This window comes from Dendrobates tinctorius, unplaced genomic scaffold, assembly GCF_039654945.1.
Source record: "Dendrobates tinctorius isolate UK_male_01 unplaced genomic scaffold, ASM3965494v1 ptg000135l, whole genome shotgun sequence".
Classification (NCBI taxonomy): domain Eukaryota; kingdom Metazoa; phylum Chordata; class Amphibia; order Anura; family Dendrobatidae; genus Dendrobates; species Dendrobates tinctorius.
In genome coordinates this window covers 2,729,322-2,740,000 of record NW_027361803.1, presented here as the reverse complement: position 1 = coordinate 2,740,000, position 10,679 = coordinate 2,729,322, and the positions used below count along the sequence as shown (strand labels likewise).

At 43.4% G+C, this 10,679-nt stretch overlaps 1 protein-coding gene across 1 annotated transcript in view; it reads left to right on the top strand.

Annotated features, from left to right (window-relative positions):
* The first annotated feature begins 2,799 nt into the window (after positions 1-2,799).
* The window catches only part of TXNL1 (thioredoxin like 1), a 34,315-nt gene continuing 26,435 nt past the window's right edge, over positions 2,800-10,679 (top strand). Inside the window, exon 1 of the mRNA XM_073543855.1 lies at positions 2,800-3,060. Coding sequence (XP_073399956.1) covers positions 2,822-3,060 — 239 coding nt within the window. The 5' untranslated portion in view covers positions 2,800-2,821. The remainder of the gene's footprint in view (positions 3,061-10,679) is intronic.

Here is a 10,679-nt window from a genome sequence, read left to right as displayed (position 1 = left end):
CATCGAAAAGCGTCATAACATGGGGGCATGAGCACGTCGCATGGAGCAAATCCGCATTGTGTGCTCTGCATCTCTAACACAAGGGAGATGTCATGCACAGTGTAGGAAAGACTAAGTGCAACACGAATGAATGAGGTGAAGGGAGCCCAACACTACGGAAGGGGGCAGTGGAGACCCCTATGCAAATCTAAAGTCACCCTGTCTGCCCTAAACATCCCTATATAGGTTCTACACCTATCGCCGAGCAGGAATCTAATCTCTGCCTGACCCTGGCAATAAGCCCTGCTTAGAGACTGATGGGGTGAGCACTAGGCACTAGTCAGTCCCCACTACCACTAAAGACAGCTGGGATAGACAAAGAGGGGGAAAACTTATCTTCAGTAGACTCAGAGATGTAACACAGACATCCTCCAAACACCAAAGAGGAAGATAGCCGACTGCTATAGCTCCAAGCCTTAACAGCAGTTACATGGAAATATCACCGGTGATTCCCAAGCAGCAGGCTGGGAGTCTATAAACACACAGGTCCAGGTGTGTCAATTAGAGCCTGAGAAAGGTTGCCACTGGGTCCAAGAGTCAGAAGGGTTAAGAAGGTGTCTTCAAAGCCAAATGCAGAGCTATTGTGCAGCTATATGCAGTGCAACTGTCTGCAGCTTCTGACATAACCGTGACAGGAGAACCTCGAAGCCCGATATTATTGAAAAGTAGTGGTATCTTATAAACCTTGTGTATCCTATATAGATAAGACACACGAGAACCCTCACTAAGGGAACACTGGGGTGCCCTATCAAGTATCCTGTACTCCTCATTTATAGGGTCACTTACTGGGCTACTTGCTGCAGCTATGATACTATCATTTGCAGGCAAGTGTTCCAGGGTGTTTGCCCCTCGTCAGTGCAAAGCAAGGAGATCTGGTTTGGCTGGGTGAGAGGCCTCTAATATGAGGTTCAAGGTGGAATGTTTCTCCTCGTGGAGGGCGCCGCGCTGACGTAAGGAGTCTTTAATGTCAGGCAATGCTCATGTGGGAATTTAACCCCTTCTTAACATTGTGACGTACCATGTTTGATGCCGACTCAGGAGCTGGAGCTGAGCCTTTATAACAGCAGGCAGACGCTGGCCGTACTACACAGACAGTATCTGCCTGATCTCCGTCCGTCTGCTGCTGTTAACCCCTTAAACTCCACTGACAGCGGCATTTACAGCACATGGCAAGGAAGGTAGCGCCATTTTCCCTCAAGAGAAATTAAGAGATTATTATATTTTTAAATTAAACATATTAAAAATATTAAATGAATTAACCCATACAGGATTTTTTTTTGTTGTCGCTGCAACACTGTAAAAAAAATGCAATAAAGGATGAAAACATCATATCCGGCCCAAAATAATGCCAATAAAAAGTCATACAAGTTTGGAATAGCTGAAATAGTATTGATCTGGAGACACACGTTATCGGGTCATTATATATATATCACAAAGAACAGCGCACAAAAAGTGCAAAAATGGTAAAGCAAAGGGTTAAAGGGGTTGTCCACTTCTGTTAATTAAGTATGAAAGCAAAGGCTTCAGCGAGACAAAAAAACAGGAACTCTGCTGCCACCTATTGGAGGTAATAATCAATGATGACTCTTTAAATAGCTTTTGATAGGTAGCCAAGCCAGACACTTGTTTGGGTTTTTTTGTCTCTCATCAGTGCAAAACAAGAGAACTGGTTGGCTGGGTGAGATTCCTCTGACAGGGGGTCCTGTTTAAATCCCTAGAGGAGCATTGCACAGCCTATGAAGTCTCCCTACACCAGCTTGCTGCTCTTCCCAAGGAGAAAGACCACCCATAAAACAGCACTAACGTCATGAACTCTGACTGGAGAAAATCCCTTTTATCCCCCTATATGAACGCACCCTAAAATACTGGCAGGTATATAACAATGCATCAAAGGATGGCCTGGTGAGCCCCTTTCCAACGTTGGGCACCTTTCCGGACACATGACGGCTGATCTATACAGCTGACATGTGCCCGCAACAGACACGGGTGGAATCACGATCCACCCGCGGCTGTTAACTAGTTAAATGCCGCAGTCAATTTCTGACAGCGGCATTTAACTTGCGCTTACCCTAAGCGCATCACTAATCACCATTGGTGACTCCGTCACATGATCGCCGGTCACCGATGGGTCTGCAAAATGGGGCGCCAACTATTTTTTTATTTAAGAAATTTTGGAATTTTTTTTCACAAATTTAATAAAAAAAACGAACTTAGACATGTTTGGCGTCTATGAACTCACAATGACTTGGAGATTCATACTGGCAGGTCGGTTTTAGCGAATGATTGTAATCGACGTAAAAGATTATTGTTTTTAATCGGGTGTCATTAAAAACATGACATGGACTTGGTTTCCCTTGTACATTGCTGGGTGCAGAATGAGTTATCTGAGAACCTGTCAGTGAGTTTGTGGTCATAAATCACCTCAGGAAAAGAACGAGCTCACTGATGAATACTCAGATAACTCATTCTGCACCCAGCAATGTACAAGGGAGCAAAGAGCACTTTTTTTTAATGAATCCAAAAGGCAAAAATTATGTTTTGCCACAGAGGTATATAATTATGTTTTAAATCCCTTACTGGGAAAAAAAAATAAAAAAAGGAAAAAAAAATTTTTTTTTCTTTATTAAAAGAACGCAGTTAAGCATCCTCTCTGTCCTCACTCCGCCATTTTCCCGAAGCCTGAACACTAGGGTCAGCGCTACTGAAGTCAGGTGACCTCTGGATATCACGTGACGAGAAGAGGCACTGCATATGAAGAGAGGAAAATCTGCCAGCGAGTAAAATGGCGGCGGAGGTTTACTGTCACGTGGTTCGGCGTCCATTCACTGTGTGCATTGTGGGAACTAAGGAACAGCTAGGGCCCGGCGGCGTGACGCGGCAGAAACGAGCGAGTTCAGCTGCCGGTGGAAAGAGGTGCGGGAACATGGTGGGGGTTAAGGTGATCGGGGGAGACGCGGAATTCCAGCCGGAGCTGAGCGCGGCCGGCTCCAGACTCAGCGTGGTCAAGTTCACCATGAGAGGGTAAGACTGAAAGCCTGAGCTCCGGGGGAGGGATGCTGGGAGTAGTAGTGCGTGACAGATGCCAGGGCCATAGTGACCTTACAGCATGACTGCACCAGCAGAATAGTGAGTGCAGCTCTGGGGTATAATACAGGATGTAACTCAGGATCAGTAATGTAATGTATGTACACAGTGACTGCACCAGCAGAATAGTGAGTGCAGCTCTGGAGTATAATACAGGATGTAACTCAGGATCAGTAATGTAATGTATGTACACAGTGACTGCACCAGCAGAATAGTGAGTGCAGCTCTGGAGTATAATACAGAATGTAACTCAGGATCAGTAATGTAATGTATGTACACAGTGACTGCACCAGCAGAATAGTGAGTGCAGCTCTGGGGTATAATACAGGATGTAACTCAGGATCAGTAATGTAATGTATGTACACAGTGACTGCACCAGGAGAATAGTGAGTGCAGCTCTGGAGTATAATACAGGATGTAACTCAGGATCAGTAATGTAATGTATGTACACAGTGACTGCACCAGCAGAATAGTGAGTGCAGCTCTGGAGTATAATACAGAATGTAACTCAGGATCAGTAATGTAATGTATGTACACAGTGACTGCACCAGGAGAATAGTGAGTGCAGCTCTGGAGTATAATACAGGATGTAACTCAGGATCAGTAATGTAATGTATGTACACAGTGACTGCACCAGGAGAATAGTGAGTGCAGCTCTGGAGTATAATACAGGATGTAACTCAGGATCAGTAATGTAATGTATGTACACAGTGACTGCACCAGCAGAATAGTGAGAGCAGCTCTGGAGTATAATACAGAATGTAACTCAGGATCAGTAATGTAATGTATGTACACAGTGACTGCACCAGGAGAATAGTGAGTGCAGCTCTGGAGTATAATACAGGATGTAACTCAGGATCAGTAATGTAATGTATGTACACAGTGACTGCACCAGCAGAATAGTGAGTGCAGCTCTGGGGTATAATACAGGATGTAACTCAGGATCAGTAAATGTATGTACACAGTGACTGCACCAGCAGAATAGTGAGTGCAGCTCTGGGGTATAATACAGGAAGTAACTCAGGATCAGTAAATGTATGTACACAGTGACTGCACCAGCAGAATAGTGAGTGCAGCTCTGGGGTATAATACAGGATGTAACTCAGGATCAGTAATGTAATGTATGTACACAGTGACTGCACCAGCAGAATAGTGAGTGCAGCTCTGGGGTATAATACAGCATGTAACTCAGGATCAGTAATGTAATGTATGTACACAGTGACTGCACCAGCAGAATAGTGAGTGCAGCTCTGGAGTATAATACAGGATGTAACTCAGGATCAGTAATGTAAAGTATGTACACAGTGACTGCACCAGCAGAATAGTGAGTGCAGCTCTGGGGTATAATACAGGATGTAACTCAGGATCAGTAATGTAATGTATGTACACAGTGACTGCACCAGGAGAATAGTGAGTGCAGCTCTGGAGTATAATACAGGATGTAACTCAGGATCAGTAATGTAATGTATGTACACAGTGACTGCACCAGCAGAATAGTGAGTGCAGCTCTGGAGTATAATACAGAATGTAACTCAGGATCAGTAATGTAATGTATGTACACAGTGACTGCACCAGGAGAATAGTGAGTGCAGCTCTGGAGTATAATACAGGATGTAACTCAGGATCAGTAATGTAATGTATGTACACAGTGACTGCACCAGGAGAATAGTGAGTGCAGCTCTGGAGTATAATACAGGATGTAACTCAGGATCAGTAATGTAATGTATGTACACAGTGACTGCACCAGCAGAATAGTGAGAGCAGCTCTGGAGTATAATACAGAATGTAACTCAGGATCAGTAATGTAATGTATGTACACAGTGACTGCACCAGGAGAATAGTGAGTGCAGCTCTGGAGTATAATACAGGATGTAACTCAGGATCAGTAATGTAATGTATGTACACAGTGACTGCACCAGCAGAATAGTGAGTGCAGCTCTGGGGTATAATACAGGATGTAACTCAGGATCAGTAAATGTATGTACACAGTGACTGCACCAGCAGAATAGTGAGTGCAGCTCTGGGGTATAATACAGGATGTAACTCAGGATCAGTAAATGTATGTACACAGTGACTGCACCAGCAGAATAGTGAGTGCAGCTCTGGGGTATAATACAGGATGTAACTCAGGATCAGTAATGTAATGTATGTACACAGTGACTGCACCAGCAGAATAGTGAGTGCAGCTCTGGGGTATAATACAGCATGTAACTCAGGATCAGTAATGTAATGTATGTACACAGTGACTGCACCAGCAGAATAGTGAGTGCAGCTCTGGGGTATAATACAGCATGTAACTCAGGATCAGTAATGTATGTACACAGTGACTGCACCAGCAGAATAGTGAGTGCAGCTCTGGGGTATAATACAGCATGTAACTCAGGATCAGTAATGTAATGTATGTACACAGTGACTGCACCAGCAGAATAGTGAGTGCAGCTCTGGGGTATAATACAGGATGTAACTCAGGATCAGTAATGTAATGTATGTACACAGTGACTGCACCAGCAGAATAGTGAGTGCAGCTCTGGAGTATAATACAGAATGTAACTCAGGATCAGTAATGTAATGTATGTACACAGTGACTGCACCAGGAGAATAGTGAGTGCAGCTCTGGAGTATAATACAGGATGTAACTCAGGATCAGTAATGTAATGTATGTACACAGTGACTGCACCAGCAGAATAGTGAGAGCAGCTCTGGAGTATAATACAGAATGTAACTCAGGATCAGTAATGTAATGTATGTACACAGTGACTGCACCAGGAGAATAGTGAGTGCAGCTCTGGAGTATAATACAGGATGTAACTCAGGATCAGTAATGTAATGTATGTACACAGTGACTGCACCAGCAGAATAGTGAGTGCAGCTCTGGAGTATAATACAGGATGTAACTCAGAATCAGTAATGTAATGTATGTACACAGTGACTGCACCAGCAGAATAGTGAGTGCAGCTCTGGGGTATAATACAGGATGTAACTCAGGATCAGTAATGTAATGTATGTACACAGTGACTGCACCAGCAGAATAGTGAGTGCAGCTCTGGGGTATAATACAGAATGTAACTCAGGATCAGTAATGTAATGTATGTACACAGTGACTGCACCAGGAGAATAGTGAGTGCAGCTCTGGAGTATAATACAGGATGTAACTCAGAATCAGTAATGTAATGTATGTACACAGTGACTGCACCAGCAGAATAGTGAGTGCAGCTCTGGGGTATAATACAGGATGTAACTCAGGATCAGTAATGTAATGTATGTACACAGTGACTGCACCAGCTGAATAGTGAGTGCAGCTCTGGGGTATAATACAGGAGGTAACTCAGGATCAGTAATGTAATGTATGTACACAGTGACTGCACCAGCAGAATAGTGAGTGCAGCTCTGGAGTATAATACAGGATGTAACTCAGGATCAGTAAATGTATGTACACAGTGTCTGCACCAGCAGAATAGTGAGTGCAGCTCTGGGGTATAATACAGGATGTAACTCAGGATCAGTAAATGTATGTACACAGTGACTGCACCAGCAGAATAGTGAGTGCAGCTCTGGGGTATAATACAGGATGTAACTCAGGATCAGTAATGTAATGTATGTACACAGTGACTGCACCAGCAGAATAGTGAGTGCAGCTCTGGGGTATAATACATGATGTAACTCAGGATCAGTAATATAATGTATGTACACAGTGACTGCACCAGCAGAATAGTGAGTGCAGCTCTGGGGTATAATACAGGATGTAACTCAGGATCAGTAATGTAATGTATGTACACAGTGACTGCACCAGAAGAATAGTGAGTGCAGCTCTGGGGTATAATACAGCATGTAACTCAGGATCAGTAATGTAATGTATGTACACAGTGACTGCACCAGCAGAATAGTGAGAGCAGCTCTGGAGTATAATACAGAATGTAACTCAGGATCAGTAATGTAATGTATGTACACAGTGACTGCACCAGGAGAATAGTGAGTGCAGCTCTGGAGTATAATACAGGATGTAACTCAGGATCAGTAATGTAATGTATGTACACAGTGACTGCACCAGCAGAATAGTGAGTGCAGCTCTGGAGTATAATACAGGATGTAACTCAGAATCAGTAATGTAATGTATGTACACAGTGACTGCACCAGCAGAATAGTGAGTGCAGCTCTGGGGTATAATACAGGATGTAACTCAGGATCAGTAATGTAATGTATGTACACAGTGACTGCACCAGCAGAATAGTGAGTGCAGCTCTGGGGTATAATACAGAATGTAACTCAGGATCAGTAATGTAATGTATGTACACAGTGACTGCACCAGGAGAATAGTGAGTGCAGCTCTGGAGTATAATACAGGATGTAACTCAGAATCAGTAATGTAATGTATGTACACAGTGACTGCACCAGCAGAATAGTGAGTGCAGCTCTGGGGTATAATACAGGATGTAACTCAGGATCAGTAATGTAATGTATGTACACAGTGACTGCACCAGCTGAATAGTGAGTGCAGCTCTGGGGTATAATACAGGAGGTAACTCAGGATCAGTAATGTAATGTATGTACACAGTGACTGCACCAGCAGAATAGTGAGTGCAGCTCTGGAGTATAATACAGGATGTAACTCAGGATCAGTAAATGTATGTACACAGTGTCTGCACCAGCAGAATAGTGAGTGCAGCTCTGGGGTATAATACAGGATGTAACTCAGGATCAGTAAATGTATGTACACAGTGACTGCACCAGCAGAATAGTGAGTGCAGCTCTGGGGTATAATACAGGATGTAACTCAGGATCAGTAATGTAATGTATGTACACAGTGACTGCACCAGCAGAATAGTGAGTGCAGCTCTGGGGTATAATACATGATGTAACTCAGGATCAGTAAATGTATGTACACAGTGACTGCACCAGCAGAATAGTGAGTGCAGCTCTGGGGTATAATACAGGATGTAACTCAGGATCAGTAATGTAATGTATGTACACAGTGACTGCACCAGAAGAATAGTGAGTGCAGCTCTGGGGTATAATACAGCATGTAACTCAGGATCAGTAATGTAATGTATGTACACAGTGACTGCACCAGCAGAATAGTGAGTGCAGCTCTGGGGTATAATACAGGATGTAACTCAGGATCAGTAAATGTATGTACACAGTGACTGCACCAGCAGAATAGTGAGTGCAGCTCTGGGGTATAATACAGGATGTAACTCAGGATCAGTAATGTAACGTATGTACACAGTGACTGCACCAGCAGAATAGTGAGTGCAGCTCTGGGGTATAATACAGCATGTAACTCAGGATCAGTAATGTAATGTATGTACACAGTGACTGCACCAGCAGAATAGTGAGTGCAGCTCTGGGGTATAATACAGCATGTAACTCAGGATCAGTAATGTATGTACACAGTGACTGCACCAGCAGAATAGTGAGTGCAGCTCTGGGGTATAATAATACAGGATGTAACTCAGGATCAGTAATGTATGTACACAGTGACTGCACCAGCAGAATAGTGAGTGCAGCTCTGGGGTATAATACAGCATGTAACTCAGGATCAGTAATGTAATGTATGTACACAGTGACTGCACCAGCAGAATAGTGAGTGCAGCTCTGGGGTATAATACAGCATGTAACTCAGGATCAGTAATGTATGTACACAGTGACTGCACCAGCAGAATAGTGAGTGCAGCTCTGGGGTATAATACAGGATGTAACTCAGGATCAGTAAATGTATGTACACAGTGACTGCACCAGCAGAATAGTGAGTGCAGCTCTGGGGTATAATACAGGATGTAACTCAGGATCAGTAATGTAATGTATGTACACAGTGACTGCACCAGCAGAATAGTGAGTGCAGCTCTGGGGTATAATACAGCATGTAACTCAGGATCAGTAATGTAATGTATGTACACAGTGACTGCACCAGCAGAATAGTGAGTGCAGCTCTGGGGTATAATACAGCATGTAACTCAGGATCAGTAATGTATGTACACAGTGACTGCACCAGCAGAATAGTGAGTGCAGCTCTGGGGTATAATACAGCATGTAACTCAGGATCAGTAATGTAATGTATGTACACAGTGACTGCACCAGCAGAATAGTGAGTGCAGCTCTGGGGTATAATACAGGATGTAACTCAGGATCAGTAATGTAATGTATGTACACAGTGACTGCACCAGCAGAATAGTGAGTGCAGCTCTGGAGTATAATACAGAATGTAACTCAGGATCAGTAATGTAATGTATGTACACAGTGACTGCACCAGGAGAATAGTGAGTGCAGCTCTGGAGTATAATACAGGATGTAACTCAGGATCAGTAATGTAATGTATGTACACAGTGACTGCACCAGCAGAATAGTGAGAGCAGCTCTGGAGTATAATACAGAATGTAACTCAGGATCAGTAATGTAATGTATGTACACAGTGACTGCACCAGGAGAATAGTGAGTGCAGCTCTGGAGTATAATACAGGATGTAACTCAGGATCAGTAATGTAATGTATGTACACAGTGACTGCACCAGCAGAATAGTGAGTGCAGCTCTGGAGTATAATACAGGATGTAACTCAGAATCAGTAATGTAATGTATGTACACAGTGACTGCACCAGCAGAATAGTGAGTGCAGCTCTGGGGTATAATACAGGATGTAACTCAGGATCAGTAATGTAATGTATGTACACAGTGACTGCACCAGCAGAATAGTGAGTGCAGCTCTGGGGTATAATACAGAATGTAACTCAGGATCAGTAATGTAATGTATGTACACAGTGACTGCACCAGGAGAATAGTGAGTGCAGCTCTGGAGTATAATACAGGATGTAACTCAGAATCAGTAATGTAATGTATGTACACAGTGACTGCATCAGCAGAATAGTGAGTGCAGCTCTGGGGTATAATACAGGATGTAACTCAGGATCAGTAATGTAATGTATGTACACAGTGACTGCACCAGCTGAATAGTGAGTGCAGCTCTGGGGTATAATACAGGAGGTAACTCAGGATCAGTAATGTAATGTATGTACACAGTGACTGCACCAGCAGAATAGTGAGTGCAGCTCTGGAGTATAATACAGGATGTAACTCAGGATCAGTAAATGTATGTACACAGTGTCTGCACCAGCAGAATAGTGAGTGCAGCTCTGGGGTATAATACAGGATGTAACTCAGGATCAGTAAATGTATGTACACAGTGACTGCACCAGCAGAATAGTGAGTGCAGCTCTGGGGTATAATACAGGATGTAACTCAGGATCAGTAATGTAATGTATGTACACAGTGACTGCACCAGCAGAATAGTGAGTGCAGCTCTGGGGTATAATACATGATGTAACTCAGGATCAGTAATATAATGTATGTACACAGTGACTGCACCAGCAGAATAGTGAGTGCAGCTCTGGGGTATAATACAGGATGTAACTCAGGATCAGTAATGTAATGTATGTACACAGTGACTGCACCAGCGGAATAGTGAGTGCAGCTCTGGGGTATAATACAGGATGTAACTCAGGATCAGTAAATGTATGTACACAGTGACTGCACCAGCAGAATAGTGAGTGCAGCTCTGGGGTATAAT